Raw genomic sequence first — 19,026 nt, forward strand, 5'->3', positions numbered from 1 at the left:
ACATATGTACCAAAATTTCTCTCCCCAACGGAAAAAAAACTCAAATAAAATTCTTAAATTCGAAAAGCCTCTTTTCCCACGGGGAGGGGTATTTTCCGGGGGCGGTACTTTCCGATGGAGGGTATTTTCCACGGGGGGTGTATTTTCCTCGGAAGAGGGGAGGGGTAAGCACCGGCCACCCAAAAAAAGAAACTACACAACCTCTTACTTGAGGCAGTTTAGATATGAACGCTCCTTATTGAAATAAGTCACGTCCAAGCTTGAGAATAATTATACCAACGAAATTAGTTCTAACATGATGACACCAAAGAGGATTCGGGTCTTCTAGAGTTTGAGTTAAAAATCGTTTAGTCGCGCAAAACAACCAGGAGTCGGAGATCGAGGCACGCAAAAATAAGAGATCTCAGACCCCATACTTTTTTTGATCTAATCTTCCGCTCATAAATGAAACATATCAACGCAGGTCCAGTTATCAAACAGTTCGTGGTAACGAACTGTAGTAAGGAGCGACCCGGCTCAATAGTAACCAAAACTCTAAAAAATGGAATTTTGATACCAATAGCTACATCAAAAGAATCGCATTTTAATGCTGGTTTTAAATATATAAGTTTCATCAAGTTTAGTCTTACCCATCAAAAGTTACGAGCCTGAGAAAATTTGCGTTATTTTAGAAAATAGGGGGAAACGCCCCCTAAAAGTCATAGAATCTTAACGAAAATCACACCATCAGATTCAGCGTATCAGAGAACCCTACTGTAGAAGTTTCGAGCTCCTATCTACAAAAATGTGGAATTTTGCATTTTTTGCCAGAAGGCAGATCACGGATGCGTGTTTATTTGTTTTTTTTTTTTTTTCCCCAGGGGTGATCGTATCGACCCAGTTGTCCTAGAATGTTGCAAGAGGGCTCATTCTAACGGAAATGAAAAGTTCTAGTGCCCCTTTTAAGTGACCAAAAAAATTGGAGGGCACCTAGGCCCCCTCCCACGCTAATTATTTTCCCAAAGTCAACGGATCAAAATTCTGAGATAGCCATTTTATTCAGCGTAGTCGAAAAACCTTATAACTATGTCTTTGGGGACGACTTACTCCCCCACAGTCCCCGTGGGAGGGGCAACACGTTACAAACTTTGACCTGTGCTTACATATAGTAATGGTTATTGGGAAGTATACAGGCGTTTTCAGGAGGATTTTTTTGGTTTGGGGGAGGGGTTGAGAAGAGGGGGATATGCTGGGGGAACTTTCCTTCGAGAATTTGTAATGGGAGAAGAAAATTTCCATGAAGGGAGAGCAGAATTAACTAGCATTATTTAAAAAAAACAATTAAAAAATAAAAGTGAAAAAGCTTTTTCAGCTGGAAGTAAGGAACAGCAATAAAACTTAAAACAAACAGAAATTATTACCCATATGAGGGGCTCACCTCCTTCTAATACCTCGCTCTTTACGCTAAAGTATTTTCGGTAATTTCAATTACCGAAATAATACTTATTCTACGGCTTTTGTGATTCAGGGGGTCATTCTTAATGAATTGGGATAAAATTTAAGCTTTAGTGTAAAGAGCGAGGTACTGACGATGGGGCGAATCCCCTCATATATGTAATAAAAACATGAGAATACAAAAGTTCTTTACGTAAGCTAATTTATAAGTTACGTAAATCTTTTACCAATAAAAAGATTCGTAAAAAATTAAAAGTTCTAGTTGCCTTTTTAATTAACCAAAAAATCGGGGGCAACTAGGCTTCGTCCCCCGCTCTTTTTTTCTCAAAATCATTCGATCAAAATTATGAGAAAGCCATTGAGCCAAAAAAAAAAAATGCAAATTTCGTTTTGATTATTCCTCTGCGGAGAGCCAAAATCAAAACATGCATTGATTCAAAAACGTTCAGAAATTAAATAAAAAAAACAAGTTTTTTCAACTGAAAGTAAGGAGTGACATCAAAACTTAAAACGCACAGAAATTACTTCGTATATGAAAGAGGCTGCTTCCTCATCAACGCCCCGCTCTTTACGCTAAAGTTTTTTACTGTTTTAGAAAGAAGAATTGAGAGAAAGAGTCAAACTTTAGCGTAAAGAGCGGGGCGTTGATGAGGAAGCAGCCTCTTTCATATACGAAGTAATTTCTGTGCGTTTTAAGTTTTGATGTCACTCCTTACTTTCAGTTGAAAAAACTTGTTTTTTTTTTATTTAATTACGTCTAAGAAGCCAAGAACTAAGACGGTTCACAGAATAATATATTGAAACATAGACAAAAGACTCCTTGTTCATACTAAAAAATTAGTCCACTTTTAAAAGAAGACCCCGAGCATGGCATGAAAATTAAATTTATTTCCATAAGCCCATTTCTCCTAGCATTATTTTATTGGTATTTATTTTCTCCTTGTGTCAACTAACGCCTTTGAATGGCGAATATCTATAAAGAAAAGTTTTCTTTATGCTCTGCGTTTAGTGATGCAAATACTTTTACAATTACGGTAAAAAATGAAGCTATGACGTGCAAAAATAAAATCATCTAAAAAGTCAAATTTAAAAACTATCCACCCTAAACGAACAGAAATGAGAAAATCTAAAATGTGGAAAAACAAAGTCATTTAATAATTAAAACTTTAAACGAACATAAAGCATTATCAATCCACAAGTGAAGCCTAAAACGAGAAGAAATTAGAATAAATACACAAACTAAACTTAAAGATAAGAAATGCTTCTGAATTAATCATGTGAAGCCCTGGATGAATTCAATGAATAAATCCTAAATCAAACAGACATTAGAATGAATAATCAGGTCAAACTTTTAAACAAATATTAATTGCCGCAAAAAGGAGTAGGAGTAGCCTACCTCCCCCTAAATCTTCAGAAGACCAGAATGTCATTTGGACTTTCTGAAAACCCGTCCACTTTTAATAAGCATGATCTTAAACAAATGAAAATTAATTATTTTAGATGTTATAAACCTTTATTATATTTGCCACCTGATGGGCGAAATAGGCGCCTTGTGAGCCGTTATGGTGCAAAACAATTTTGTACTCGCTTGACATTGTGCTAGCAAGGACAAATCAGGTTGCTAGTTCTCAGCTGGGTCACACAATGTCACTACAATGGTTGGGTCACTACGATGGGTTAAAAATGAATTATTAGTATTAAAAATGAAAGTAATACGATCGCATTTTATAAATAAACAGAGCATACACGAGTAAATATACCCCTCTCCTCTCCCCAAACCTCCCTCAAATAACCATGGAACGCAAATATGCCGTAAATATAATGTGCTGTGGACTTGCGTTTTAATAAAACTGACGCCTATAAAGCAGAGCCTTTGGTGTTATTTACTAGCAGCATAACGTCAATATGTTCGGTCCCTAGCAACCAACAACAGAAAAACTTCCATTGCCTCTCAAAATCAGTTTTTGCGTTTGAACTAGCGGAAAAACAAGAATCGATCTTATTTTCAGGGAGAGGTGACTGCCAAGAGAGAAAAAAATTGGACACTAGTAGATCGTAGTCCAAACCTTGCCAAGGCCCAGATAATTTTTTGTTTTATTGTCAGATTATTGCAGATATGAAAATCAAATAATCATGCAAAATTGGGAAACTACTTAGAAAGATAACTTTAAACAAATTTTAAGATTAGGCAGATTTTTTCTGATGTTTGTGAACGGAAAATGTCATTGATAAGCAAATATATTGGATTTAGTTAAAATCATTGAGATAAAAAAAAGTAGAGCAAATTTAAAATATCTTAAAGATTATGATGGACTAGCGATTTTTCTTCTGAAAATAACAGCGCCGTGTAATCTTTTTTCGGGTCAGGGTTATGACATTTTTAAGAAGTCTCCAGAAAATAACCTTTTTTTCTAAGGTTGTCATGCGAGAATATTAGTCATCCGAGTGAACCTGAAGTCTGCTCTTCACCCTCCTCCAAGCACTTTTGGAAGAAGGCAATTCGAAAGCATGGCTTACAGCAAAGCCTTACACAAAGATAGTTTTAATCAAATTTGGAGATTAAGGAGATTTTTTTATGTTTGCTAATGGAATGCGTCGTGATAAGCAGTTACATTACATGTTGTGAAATAATTTGGATAAACAGTAAAATAAGATTTTATGTACGCAATTGATTTGTACAAAAATTTAAGGTTGAATTTTCTTTCTAACACAAGCACATACCCAAGCAATAGAAAAAGAAGCTTTCCCAGTAAATGTTACCGGAAAATACTAAATATCTTACCTTTTTGTACACTTTGATCCCCATGAGCTTTATGGAAATTAAGGGAAAAACAAAAAGTAAAAACAGATTTTTTATAGAAAGTAAGAAGCAATGAGAAATGATTCAGTTTATGAGAGACTACCGCTTCCTCAACCCTCGCTCTTTATATTAAAATCTTAAAGTTCTTTAGAAATATTTCTTACTAAAACTTAACACCCTTCTGTTTGAGCAGTCTTCTTAAAGAATTGTGAAAAAAAGTCAAATTTTAGCGTAAAGAACGAGGGTTGAGGGAGCGGTAGTCCCCCTCATATACGGAACGATTTCTGTTCATTTTAAGTTTTAATATTGCTCCTTAGAGCGGCTCCACGAAGGGACTGAGAGCTGCGTGCAAGTCAATGGCAAACGCAGCTCATCTTTTGAAATCAATACTGGAGTCCGTCAGGACTGTGCTGCTGCTCCAGAGCTATTTAATTGTGTCATCGACTACATTATGACTCGGACCATAAACCGCCTCCAGTTTGGGTTGCATTACGGTGATAGAGTACTTTCAGACGCTGACTATGCCGATGACCTTGCTCTTGTCTCCGATTCACCGTCGAAGCTCAAAGTAGCCCTAGAGATCCTTGCTGATGAAGCCTTAAAGATAGGGCTGTCGATTAAGTGGCAGAAGACAAAAGTGATGTTTGTTGAGCCCCGTAACTCACTGCGTCCCCCGACAGTCCTAATGGTCGGTGACAAACCAGCTGAGATTGTTAAGGAATTTACATATCTTGGCTCTATCCTCTCAAATGACGGATCAATCCTCAAAAATCTAATGCACCGAATTGCCAAAGCCTCAGCTGCAGTGGGAAGACTAAGCGCTCTTTGGAGGAAACCTTCTATCAGCCGTAGGACCAAGATGCGCATATACAATGCTTCGGTGGGATCCGTGCTTCTTAACGGAGCCGAAACCTGACAAGCCACTCAGTCTGTGCTTAGCACCGTAAATATAGCCCAAGCTAAACATCTTCGCCGCATTGAAGGACTAGGCTGGCACGATTTTGTTAGCAATGAGAACCTCCTGGCGTTAACTGCTCAAACGCCCTTCTCAGTCCAACTCGCCCAACGAACACTATGCTGGTACGGACAACTCCTTCTCATGCCCCCTGATACTCCCGCACGAATGATTTTTTACTTTGATCCCGTGCTGCATGGCAGGAAACGCCCAGGAGGTCGTCCCCCAACCAGATGGAAGGACACGACAGGTGGCTTCTTAGCCATGGCAAATATTCAGGAGGACGTCCACATCCTTGCAAGAGACTGGTCTAAATGGAGGCACCATGTAGCATCACTCTCGACGACGGAAGCATTTCGGCAGGAGCATTAAGTCAAAGTAAGTCAAGCCTTACTTTTAGTTGAAAAAACTTTTTATTTATTTAAATTCTGACCATTTTTAAACCAAGCCAGGAAATAATCCTCGTGTAAAATTCCGACCAAAAACTTTTCTCCCCCTTGCAAAAAACATTTTTTACATTCCCCAATAACAAATACTATATGTGAACAACAGGAAAATTGCGTAACTTACAGCCCTTTCCCAGGGGCCATCCTGGGTCTTGCCATCCCCAAAGGCATAGTTATGGAACATTTCAAGTATGCTGAATGGAATGGCTCCGTCAAATTTTCAACGGATATCTTTGGAGAAGAAGGGGCATGGAAGGGGGGCTATTTGTCCTCCAATCTTCGGTTACTTAAAAAGGGCACTATAACTTTTGACTTTCGTTTGAATAAGCCCTCCCCCGATCTTAGAGAGCCACTGGCTCAATAATATCACTAGAGAGAAGGAAAAATAAAAATAGATAGGCACGCATCTGTGATCTTCCTTCTGGCAAAAATAAATAAAAATTTCACATTTTTGTAGATAGGACCTAGAAACTTCTACAGTAGTGTTCTCAGATATGCTGACTTCGATAGAGTAATTTTCATTAAGATCACTTGATCTTTTGGGGGCATTTCCCCCTTTTCTCGAAAATCAGGCGAATTTTCTCAGACTTGTTGCTTTTCATGGGTAACATTAAACATAATGAATAATCAATTTATTGTTATAAGAGTTTCGATCACTACCACGTCGAGTCACTCCTTACTCACAGGTTGTTGCAACGAGGTGTCCGATTGGGTGTCAAATCTGCAAGCCAATTTTTCTCAGAATCGTGGCGGAATTAACAGTTTTTGGTAACAAACTGTAAGTAAGGATCGACCCTGCTCAATAGTAAACGAAACTCTGCACATATCGAGAGGGAAAGTTTAAGGAAGATTGGAAGTAAAACCTGTACCATATTTTACCAAAAACTTCTGTCAACTTCTTTGTTTCATCACCTATATTAAAACCGCTTTGTGAGATTCACTGTGATACTTAAAAAAAATATATGGACAAGCATTAAGTTAAATAAAAGGTTTCCTTACGGAAATGAAGATCGAAGTTGAAACTTAAGACAAAACAAAAAAAAATAACTGATTTGGGGATCTATTACACAAGATCTATCAACGAAACCAGCTTAAATGAAGTGACTCTTGGTATTCTCCAATACCTGCAGAATTACAAAAGAAAAAAAAACAAAAGAAAAACCTAGCATAGGCACTGAAAGCTGAGCTTTCGGAAATTTTTTGAGAACATGCTTCTTTTAGGTTGGTGTTGTGTCTGCTGCAAAGCGTAATATCTTGCATAACCTGCGACGTAACAATTTCGTTTCTTTCGAGTTTTAACTTCACTCTTTACTTCCGCAAGAAAGACTTTTTCTTTAAATAATTCAATTTAGATGTTCGGATGGTAGTTTTAGCCATTTAAACACCAAAGCTCGGAAATCTGGACTCTGATGCATATTAAATAAAAAAAACTAGTTTTTTAACTGAAAGTAAGGAGCGACATTAAAACTTAAAACGAACAGAAATTACTCCGTATATGAAATGGGTTGTCCCCTCCGCAGTCCCTCGCTCTTTACGCTAAAGTTTGACTCTTTGCCACAATTCTACTTTTTAAAACAACTAAAACTTTAGCGTAAAGAGCGTGGGACTGCGGAGGGGACAACCCATTTCATATACGGAGTAATTTCTGTTCGTTTTAAGTTTTAATGTCGCTCCTTACTTTCAGTTAAAAAACTAGTTTTTTTTATTTAATTTCTGAACGTTTTTGAATTAATGCATGTTTGATTTTGGCTCTCCGCACATAAATTATTGAAATGAAATTAGTATATTAATTTTTTTTTGGCTAAATGGCTTTCTCTTAGTTTTGATCAGACGATTTTGAGAAATAAGGGGTGGGGAAGGAGGCCTAGCTGCCCTCCAATTTTTCGGTTACTTAAAAAGGCTACTATAACTTTTAATATTCAATGAACGTTTTTATTAGTAAAAAATATACGTAACTTAAGAATTAACTTACGTAACAAACTTTTATATTCTTATATTTTTATTATGTGTACGAGGGGGTTTGTACCCTCGTTAATACCTCGCTCTTTACACTAAATCGTAAGTTTTGTTCCAATTCTTTAAGAATGACCCCTGAATCAAATAGGCCGTTGAATAAATAGTTGAAATCACTAAAAATATTTTAGCCTAAAGAGCGAGGTATTTATCTCCTCCTAAATACCTCGCTCTTTATGCAAAAGTATTTTTAGAGCCCTTCATATGCGTAATAATCTCTGTTTGTTTTAAATTTCAATGCTATTCCTTACTTTCATTTGAAAAAACGTTTTCATGTTTATTTTTTCATTGTTTTTTTTTATAGTAATGCTAGAAAATCCTGCGCCCTTTTCATTGAATTTTTTTCAACCATGGCATATTTCTCCAAGGAAAGATCCTCCCACATAGCCCCCTCCCTCAACCCTACCCCCAAAACCAAAAAAATCCCCCTGAAAACGTCTGTACACTTCCCAATAACCATTATTATATGTAAACACTGGTTGAAGTTTGTAACTTGCAACCCCTCCCCCAGGGACTGTGGGGGAGTAAGACATCCCCGAAAACATAGTTATTAAGATTTTCGACTATGCCAAACAAAATGGCTATCTCAAAATTTTGATCCGTTGACTTTGGGAAAAAAATGAGCGTGGGAGGGGGCCTCGATGCCCTCCAATTTTTTTGGTCACTTAAAAAGGGCACTAAAACTTTTCATTTCCGTTAGAATGAGCCCTCTTGCGACATTCTAGGACCACTTGGTCGATACGATGACCCCTGGGAAAAAAAAAAAAAAAAACAAACAAACAAATAAACACGCACCCGTGATTTGTCTTCTGGCAAAAAATGCAAAATTCCACATTTTTGTAGATAGGAGCTTGAAACTTCTACAGTAGGGTTCTCTGATACGCTGAATCTGATGGTGTCATTTTCGTTAAGATCCTACGACTTTTAGGGGGTGTTTCCCCCTATTTTCCTAAATAAAGCAAATTTTCTCAGGCTCGTAACTTTTGATGGCTAAGACTAAACTTGATGAAACTTATATATTTAAAATCAGCATTAAAATGCGATTCTTTTGATGTAGCTATTTATATCAAAATTCAATTTTTTAGAGTTTTGGTTACTATTGAGCCGGATCGCTCCTTACTACAGTTCGTTACCACGAACTGTTTGATTGGAACTTATATATAAGTTTGAGTCATTGGGAGTTGTGTGGGTGGGAGGGGGTTGTACTTGTAAATTCATTATAAAGTTTCAAGTGCTGGTTTGACTATATGGTAGGTTCTAAGTACATTTAGGTAAGGAGAATAATTTTATAGTCTGAATTTTTGTTGAATTCGATGAAGAAGTACTACGAAGGTATATTTTAATTAAATATTTAATACATAGAGGTAGTTAGGTTAGGCATTTAATATAATATGTTCTGGGCGAGCTGGTTTCCATAATTTTCTGTTGTAGTTTCCATAATTATGTTACTAAAGTATTATATTTTCACCAAATTTTGGTATGCTTCAATATGATTAACCTAACTTCACTTCTTTGGTATGGTCGCTATAACACGTAAGTATCATTTTTATTTTACGAGATTCCAGTCACCAAAGATGGTCCTGGCACCACCTCGACACATACCCCTCCATTTTGGTTGAGCAGACAATTTTTTTCATAGAGCTGGGGGGGGGTCTTAGTTGCCCGCATCCCCTTAAAAACGTACAATAGAATTAATTAACTGTTAGTTCATATACTGTAGTTAAAATATTATGATTGGACCCGGTTTAAAATGATGAAAACTAGCCATTGGGGAAAAAATGGCATGGGGTCTAGGCACGTACACAGTAATTTTTTTTTTAGTGGGAGGGTAACACTAAAAAATACTTTTAATTTGATAATTTAATAAAAATCTCTAGAAATTTCAGAAAATTCAGAATTTCGGGGGAAGCCCGAGCCCCGAGCCCATCAGTCCCGGGAAATGTCCCTGATGGAGTGTATGCTTATCTCCAGCCATGTATAGTTAAAATTTAGGTACTTGTTAATTATATGAAACACACTCAAGAAGTGGAGTTAAGTTAATCCTAATGAAATATACCAAAATATGATGAGAACATAACACTTTAGAAACAAAAATATGGAGACAACAGCAGAGACTTATGAAAGACAGGCCATCCAGAACGCATTATATTAAATACCGGACCTAGCCCCTAACCTCCTTTATGTATTAAATATCTATTTAAAATATAGCTAAATTGTAGTTTTTCTTACTCAAAATAAGCAAATAATAACCGATTGCAGAGGTAAACCGGCTTTTGTCAGATCTTGCAGAGCAAAATCCTTGAGTGTGTTCCGTATAATTAACAAGTACCAAAATTTATATTTATTCTCTCAAATTGTACTCCAGAAACAGAAAAGAGTTTCATAACAACTTTTTAGTTCAATAACCGAAATTAGGAAGCTATAGTAGAGACAATTCCTTAAATTACTAGTCTTAAAAACAAAGCATGGTGCAGATGGTAGGGACAAAAAAAAAGTTGATAAAAAGAGAAAAACATATACTAAGTTTCGATGCAACCCCGGCCTAATGGAAACATGTTAGCGTCAGATGAAACACGCGAACCGGATGAAAATGGACATGCACAATTCATAGAGAACCTGATTCCTTTTTTTCGGTTTGGCAGTAGGCCTATCGGGCTTTTGAACCGTTCAATGTTTTCAAAAACCTGTTTTCTCTTTTTTTGCTCGTCACCACGTAGAGATTTACCCTCCAAAAATGGATTTCACAAAAGCAGTTTCGCGATGCCTATTAACCATTATGAGGACTGAAACGTGGGATAATTTTAGACACTTTTTCTTATATTTTTTTTTGTACTTGCAAAGATGATTACATGAAAACTGGATTTATTTTGCATTTTAAGGATTTCTTGAGGCTAAAAATATGTAGGCCTACTCTTAGCTTCGAAAAAGAGAAACGTGACGGATTATGATTACGAAATTTTAAAGACAAATGATCCCAAATTGACATGACACTTTTAACATAATAAATATATAAGCATAGGTGCTGACAAGAGCTCTGATGGGGAAGGGGCTTAGATCTTTTCATAGGTCCGAACCTTGAAAAATGTGGGTACTCCCGTTAAACCCAGAAAACACTCGAGAAGTGCAGTTAGGTTAATCATAATGAAATATACCAAAACATGATGAAAATATAATACTTACTTTAATTTATATAATAATTTAATTTGGGCTGTATATTTGCAAATTATGAGGGTGAGGTGGGGGAGTGGGGTAAAGTAACCTAATCTACCCCCCCCCCCCTTAATGTGCAAAAATATAACCCAAATTATAGAAGACCAATGCATTCTGTCACCAGTCATTTGTCTTTGTGGCTATGAAACCGGTTTTCTTAGATCTTAAATTCAGCAGACTTCTCGAGTGTGTTTAGGATTGTAGGGGAGTACCAAAAGTGGTACAGCAATACTAGACAATTTTCTGGGGCCATTTCTTCATGGAAAAAGTCATTGGAATGTACATAAAGGGAGGGGAAACCTTAACCCCCCACTGTGTACATGAACAAAAACGGGGCCGTAACTCTAGAGGAAAGGAAGACGATTTCAGACAACAGGTTTTATATTTTTAAAGGACTTTACATATTTAAGAAAAATCCGTTTTGAACCCTTTCTAAAAATCTTTGAATTAGTTCAATGGGCAATGGTAAAAGGACATCCTCTTGAAAATACATACGATGTAGCTTAAGGCACATGCTATGGTTTGAAGTCTTTCATTTCTGGTCAAAACAAACACATGTTCATTTAAGTAGTTCTCAGGAGAGGGGGGTGTACACAAGCCAACAAAATTATTCCCACCCTATGTAGAGGACCCCCTCTTCCTTTGCACATATTCCATATCCATGGTCCGGTTATAATAGGCATAGGGAGGGTGATCTATATTTTCTGAGGGTGGGTCAATGATAATTGTCCGGAAAATTAAGTAAAATGACATTAAAATGTGAGAAAATGAGGCAAGCACGAAACCCCTTCGACTAAAAATTTTAGTTTAGCCTATATTTTCCATTTCATGCAACTATCATATATTTCGACGGCTTGTTGCCGTTTTTACAAATTTGGCAAAGCCTTAACAAAACCCCCGTTGGAAATCGCGTCAGATAAAAACCAGGTATCCACCAATATATTTTTTGTAAGCATTAAACTCTTTAGAGAAATCCTCAAATTCTCCCCAAGTTATAATTCTGCATACGTTTAGTCGTTTACTGCAACTGCCTTAGCTTTGAATCCAATACTTTCCTCTTTTTTTTCTTCTTTTTTTCCATTTTTCGGTTGCTACTGATAGTACGAGCAAAGCTAACCAAAAACGAAGTCTTAATTGTTTGCTTTGTTTTGGTTCCTCCTACTGTAGAAGAGATATGTACTGCTGCTTACAGCTACTAAGGGTAGGAGTAGAAAACAATTACTCAAAAAGAGTTATGAAAACGGCAGCTTTGACTTTTACCAGAAACAGTGAGGATATTACCCTACCGTAAAAATAAGAAAAAATTAAACGAATTCATTAATTCTATTTAAGCTAGAAGGGATATCACTCTCCTTAGATATTAGAAAAGAAAAGAAACTATGTAAACTGTACATTCCTTTTAAAATTATATAAGGAAAATAATGTTCAAAACAAAGTGAAAGAAACAAGCACCAAAGAAATACTTTATTTCCTTATATTCTCACCGATCAACCCCACTATCTCAATTTTTGTTAGGCCTATCTAATTAAGAAGTTATCGAGCAGGCAAAGCACGAAATAATCTTGCAAAGCAAAAAAGTTTGGCTTTAGGCCACATTTCCTTCAAGCTCATGGGAATTTTAGGTTCTGAAAAAGGGCTAAGTCTTTGGGGAAAGTAGGAAAGTCTAAGGTAGCAAATAATTAGGCAATAACTAAGCCCAAGGCTGAAACATCTTGAGCAGCAAGGGAGTACTGAACAAAAGTCAACAATCAATCTATGCGAAGATCTCCCCCAAACCTCCCCCTCTTTTAAACAAAACGGACTTTTGCTCTTGCTCGTTAACCATACTTCATTGTTCTTTTTCGAGCAAAGGCATTACAATCTAATAAAATAAATAAAAAAAAACATTGTAGAGCCTCCTGCCTTCCTCATTCATTTGTAAATTCATAACTCTTTTCTATTTTCCATAATGTATTTTCGACAAACCGTGTATTACCCTTTTTTTCAAATTAGTTCTAAAAAAAAATAAAAAAAGAAGGTTTTAAAGAAAGGGAAAGTGTCATATTAAAACCTGAGATGGGCAGAAAGAAAGTCATATAATAATTGAAACTTAATACGACTACAAATTACTATTAATGAATAAATACACGAATATAAATAAATTCAAATGGGAGAAGAGCTGCCATCCCATATACCTTATAAAGTCCAAAATGTCATTTGCGCTTTGTTTAAGACAATTTGTATTTCGAAGAGAGTATTTTTATTTGTCACAACACCAACAAAAGCATATGGAAAATTAATATCGGAAGTTCAATCAAGGTTAACAAATAATAGTGGTGCTTCCCCCTCCCCCAACCCTCTAAACGGCTTGTGCATCATTTCCATTTTATTGAGAACAATTAATATTTTGAACATTGCGGTTCTTTTTTGTCGAAAAATTGAACAGATGAAAACAAAAAGTAGAAATTTAACGAAATTTAAATGAGGCATTACAAGTTCTAATTTTGCTATTGGATATCTGTTTTCGACGGTAAGAGAAAGCTAGTTAAAAGCCGTAAGAGAAATGGCACCAGTTCGCCGAGCCGGAGAGCAGATATGTAAAAACAGAAAGCTAAGACAAAACATCCAAGATGCAAATACTATCACATGCTTTAGGTACGAAAAGCTTACGAAGTTGAATACCCCATCACCAAATTCATGACTTAATCATAATTAGTGAATCTACTTTCCGTTTACTCTTAATCGGAATATACTTCCTCCATCATCGATGAACAAAACTTCGAAGTTTCCTTTCAACTTCGATTTTTTCTTTTGAAGCTAAATTATTATCTATAATCTCATTCTCTATAATCACTAGTTCTCTTCGTCTAATAAAAGAAAGTAATTCAAAATTTCAACAATACAAATTCTTAGTTAAATGGTTTAGTGAATACTAGGTAAGTGCTCAACCATTGAGCTAGATGCATCATGGTTCAAGGCCTCTTTGAACAATATTATAGGCCTGATAGGTAGTAAAGGCTTAGGAAGGTTGAAGACCCCAACCCTAAATTAATGGCTTATTTCTAATAAGCGTAACTTATTTATGAATCAACCAAAGATTTACAGATAACAATGACGAATGGGCTTTTTTATCTATGAAATTATCACGTTCAAAGATTGTGCTTGCATCACACTGAATGTTAGCTTCATTGCGTTCTTTTAATTGGAAAATAAATCGGTCTGAACGAAGCTCGAAATTGGGAGAAAACACACAAAGCTTTAATTATATCCAACTCCTTTGTACATTTAAATTCTTTTTAATTTGCGGCGTAGTTAGAGCAGCGTCTTTGATATAAAGCTAAAGAAAATGGATAAGGTAACAATTTTTGATATGAAGCAATACCCAAGCAACAATTTTCATTAATAACTACACTGTCTGTCTGTGAGCCGAATTCTCCATTTTTTTTCTTTTTTTGCTTTGAATTCTCATGTTTCTCGGACTTCGCGGTGTTCTTCACAGGTCTCAAGCTCTTTGCCGCCAGAGAACAGATATCAAAAAATTAGCAAAAGTAGTAAATTATTGAACAAATTAATTGATTTTTGTAAAAAGTAATAAAATGTAGCGATTATGAAAGCACAGAACTGTTAATGGATGAGGTAGGGGCAAACGATACTGAATATTTGGTGATTCTGTGATAGATGTTAGCAGCCCTCTTGGCAAGTTGTTTCATGTTGCAGTGCAGTGTTGTTGACAGTGGTGTAACTCCGTCGAAATCCTCGGAGGGGGAGCAAAGTTGGAGCCAATTTTCCCATTTCAATTGAAAATGAGAGTAGAACTGAAAAATGAGCCACAGAGTATCATGAAAGAAGAAAAATGAGTCGTTTCTGTGAATGCTTGAATTATACTGGTTTATTTAAGTTTTGACAAGATTTTGAAGAAACTAAATTTCAACCTCAAGGGGGCGGGCAAACTGAGGAATGGAAGGGACAGTTACCCCTCTCTGTCCTATAGAAAATTACACCCCCAGTTGTTGACATGTGTTTAATAGTTAGCATTAACTATTAAAAGATTAATACAACATTAACAGATATCAGTAACTTGTCATATACCTTTTATATTTTTATATGTCATATACCTTTTACTTACGAGTATATTGGCATATACAAATACCTTTATAGATGCTGGACTTCCTGTAGAATTCCTGCGATTAGTTGTAGTATGTTTCAATTATATCCACATGTGAAGTTCTTCCTTCTAAAGGTTCTAGTATTTTTTTTCTCATTCACCATTTTTTGGACTAAACGCAGTTCATAATTCTCCTTTTTTTCTTCATTGCTTTAATAATGCATACCCCAACTATGATATCTATTATTTCTGCTCAAACAGTACAATTTAAAAATAAATTTTGTCATGTAGAAATCTACTTTTTCAGTGGTTCTTTTATGCTAAGATAGAGCAAAACACTGATTTGATAAAAAGAAAGACATAAAAAAGAGCAAAATCCACTCACCTCGTACTGCGGTCTTTGATAAGAATAATTTTGTAGCGATAGATCACTTATATGGCCTTCTTGCCTACTGGGCGGGGCTTGTAAAGGGGGTCCTTCTACTGTGACGCCTTGCTGACCAACAACATTGGGCCTCCCACTATCTTCGGATCCTGAAGCTCGTTTGCGTTTAGGTCCGTTGTTTGCTAAGGAGGCCATTGCAGATTCATAGACCCCCATTGGAAGGGGCATCATAAGAGGTGACCAAACAGGGAGGGATAAATCAGGATTACTGTTGTTAACTATACTGTTACGATACATATAAGACGGTCTCTGGTTAGATGCCTCTGACGTAGGTGGACTTTCAGGTCGCTTTGTATTGGCTTGAACTGAGGTAGGTTGTGGAGTTTTGGGAGGAGGGGGAGGAGGAATACGTGGTACAACTTCTGGCTCTGCCTGACCATCTTCATCAACCAGCCCTTTCACTTTTAGCGCGGCAGCAACTTTTAACAAAGAAGGCAGGTGCTCATGCTCCACATTCACTTCTCCACGATACATGTATTCAAGAATTGCACGTATTTCCGCGTATTGAATGTCTTTGAAAACGACAATTGGATGTGAGCACGTATTTTCTAAAAAAAGTGACTGGAAGTACGTGGAACAGGCGGCCAAAACCATTTTGTGGCATTTTATTGAAGCGCCGCCGCATGCAAGGGTGACGTCGGTAAATGCCTCTGTTTGGAGGAGTTGATCAAAAACTGCCAACAAATTTGATCTGTGGTCGTTCCATCTTAGGCAGTACTGTTGCCCATTTGCCCCCATCTTTAAGAGGTAGTCCAAGTCCGGCAATTGTTCATTGATCTAAAAATAGAAATACAATCATATAGGATTGAATCTGCAATATTCTGGAAGAGAAAAAGAATGTTAAGTGGGAGGTTGTATTCAACTAGCAATGATTTTACCCGATAATTTGTCCCAGATCCTTTCTCCTGTACAACTGAGCCTGCCTTAAATTCTACATTCTCATAATCAACACACTAGCATTGACAATGTATCTCGTATCTGACTGTTCTCTTTTTTCTTTTGAATTTTTCCCCTCGGGGCACAACATAGAATGGATCGACGCAGAAAACTGAGAAAGGGTATTTCAATCGGAAATCCCGGGTTCGATTGTTCTTTTTAAGGGAGTGTCGTCTGACATCTCACGTCAACGACCCAATCGCCCAGGGGCACACCAAGGCCCCAGATTGCACTTCACTTGTCATTTTCTCCGGGGAAAAAACGACAAGTGAAGCCCCTGAGATAAGAGCCATAAATTACACAAATAGCTCTTTCTTCATAGATACATTTTAGCAGAAATGTAGAGACCTTACATCTTGTTGAAATCAGAGTCATGCAAGTATCTTCAATTTGTATAACTGGATAATGCAAAGTGGGTCTGCGATTCTTCCCCCCATCCCCTAACTTCGAACATATCTACAGGTTATATAAGAATTTGTCCTGAATGATTGAAGATTGATGATTGCATATTGCTAGGATTGCTAAATAGCTTCTACAAATGGCACTTCGTTGTCACCAAATATAGTATTTAAGGGTTTCTGAGCTTGCTGATTAAAAATACGAGGCTTATATTCCAATCTAGAGTTTAAAAATCACACCATATCAAATACATTTGTCACAAATGATGGACAAATTAAACGCTCGTAAATTTCCCAGTCCTATAATAATTTCATAAGGATTGTTGGATTTCCTCCAAAGTGTCTATATGGGTATATTTACTAGTTGACAGTGAAATCTGAGGCTAATAGTACAATAAGGACATCAAAAACCAGCACAACGTATGTTGACGTTATGCAAGGATTTTCATTACGGTGGCGCCAATTCACGAAAATGTGAGGGGGGCAAAATATTTTGAATAATCTAGGAAGTTGTATTTTGTCTATTTTTTCGATTTTTTTCTGATGAAAATACCAAAAAAAGGTTTTCAACGAAAATACCAAAGGTGTCTCCGAAAACCTACAGGGAGCAAAAAAAATGGAGAGGGGGGAAGGGCTAAATGCAATGTTTCAATTTGCATGATCGAAGGTTCGTAGTCCCTCCTACGCCAACCAAACCCCAACTTGGCCCAAATAGACGTGTTGTACCTCTTTTGGCTCGAAAATTCTCAAATTCGATTTTAGGTGGGAATCTAACACCCCCTGTAATACTAATACTTGGTCTGTCATGCATTAAAACGGTCGCCCTGAGAATAGACAATGATAAATAGCTTAAATAGCTTAAATAGCTTTTTTTACAACATAACAAAATTAAAAAGAAACAAAAATTCCGAAAAGGTTTCCACGGAAAAATGAACAACTTCTTAGAATAAATGGACTGTTATAATCCAAATAATTTTACCAATTTGAATAGACACTTATTTCTGTCGCTGTTTTTTGTTTTAATTTTACTTTATTCACAAATTTTAAAAGTTTTTCAAGTTATACTGTATTATTCATTTTAATTTCTGTCGTTTTAGGTTTCATACATTCATTCGTAGTAATTTATTCTTTTCTTCAAGTTTGTCTTATCATATGCCTTAATTTCTTCTCGGTTTTTATTACACATCTGCCCTTTTATTTAAAAGAAAATTGAATTAATTTGCAGCATAAACACAAGCCCCCCTATCTCAGAGAGTTAGCTTTTAAAAAATATTCTGATTCAAAACCTTTCGTTCTTTTAACTGGCTTAAACTTTCATACAAAAGAACCAATCAGACTTAGCGCTCTTTTTACTGGCCCAACATTTGACATACCAACAATAGGTAAGTACAAAAAAACAAAAAAAGAAGGTTATTTGGCTTCCTTAACTGGTAAAGAATGTTACGATTGGCGTCACAGAATAAACCAATGAAATTAAAGCAAACCTTTTGACACGGAAATGGAAGACAGAAATGTCTCATTTTCTCTTTGCTCCTAGTTTCCAATTTCTTGGCTCTAAAGTACTGCAAAGAGGCGAGAACTCTAAAATCCACAAATAAACAAACAATGAAGATATTGAAGATGTTTTCAATAGGTTTTGTATTAAACAAGTTGGCAATGAAAATTTTGATTTATACAAGACAAAAAAGGTTCTGGTTCCGAGACATGAAATAACATTGAATTTTGATTTAGTAAAGGCATAAATGTGTTAGCAGGGAGGATTTTTCCCTTGTAAAAGTAGCTGGTCTTATTTTGGAATGATTTTCTCTTAGGTTGCTATATTTTCGCTGCTATTTTTTTTACCCATACTCATTCCGCAATATGCTCTTCTCCTACCCAAAATGGGATAGGAAAATGTCGTAAGAAAATATTCGAAGAAAATTGAAAGTTATTGGTAGGATGTAAAGAGGGAGGCTTTGAATAAATTGGGATGGAAGAGGATCCATTGCAGCTGTGTCGGCCTCTTTCGGTTTGATGCTACAGCGAGTTGCTAGTAGTAATAATATAGCCGTTTACTTCTACGTGGAGCCAGAGTCAGATAAAAGATTGTGGGAATGAGCACAAAGATTGCAGAATGAAGAAGATGGGGCTGATGTTGGGTCATTTTTCATGCGACATTGGAACCCTGATTCGAAGCTATATATAATCTATATATAATATAGTCTATATATAATCTATATAAGCTATATAGATATACTAGAACTATGAGTCTAAACAACCAATACTACATAAGGTGTCGGAGTTTTTCGAGAAGGAGCACTATAGA

The 19,026-nt window shown here is 36.3% G+C and overlaps 1 protein-coding gene and 1 long non-coding RNA gene across 3 annotated transcripts in view; one reads left to right on the plus strand and one right to left on the minus strand.

Annotated features, from left to right (window-relative positions):
* Positions 1-19,026, minus strand: part of LOC136043037 (protein bric-a-brac 2-like) — a 150,836-nt gene that overhangs the window by 45,444 nt on the left and 86,366 nt on the right. For both annotated transcript variants that reach the window (XM_065727943.1, XM_065727950.1), the window contains exon 2: positions 15,328-16,164. In XM_065727943.1, the coding sequence (XP_065584015.1) occupies positions 15,328-16,164 (837 nt within the window). The remainder of the gene's footprint in view (positions 1-15,327; positions 16,165-19,026) is intronic.
* Positions 1-19,026, plus strand: part of LOC136043049 (uncharacterized) — a 43,913-nt gene that overhangs the window by 4,188 nt on the left and 20,699 nt on the right. The window lies entirely within an intron of this gene.

This window comes from Artemia franciscana, chromosome 2 (genome assembly GCF_032884065.1).
Source record: "Artemia franciscana chromosome 2, ASM3288406v1, whole genome shotgun sequence".
In the NCBI taxonomy this organism is placed as follows: Eukaryota; Metazoa; Arthropoda; class Branchiopoda; order Anostraca; family Artemiidae; genus Artemia; species Artemia franciscana.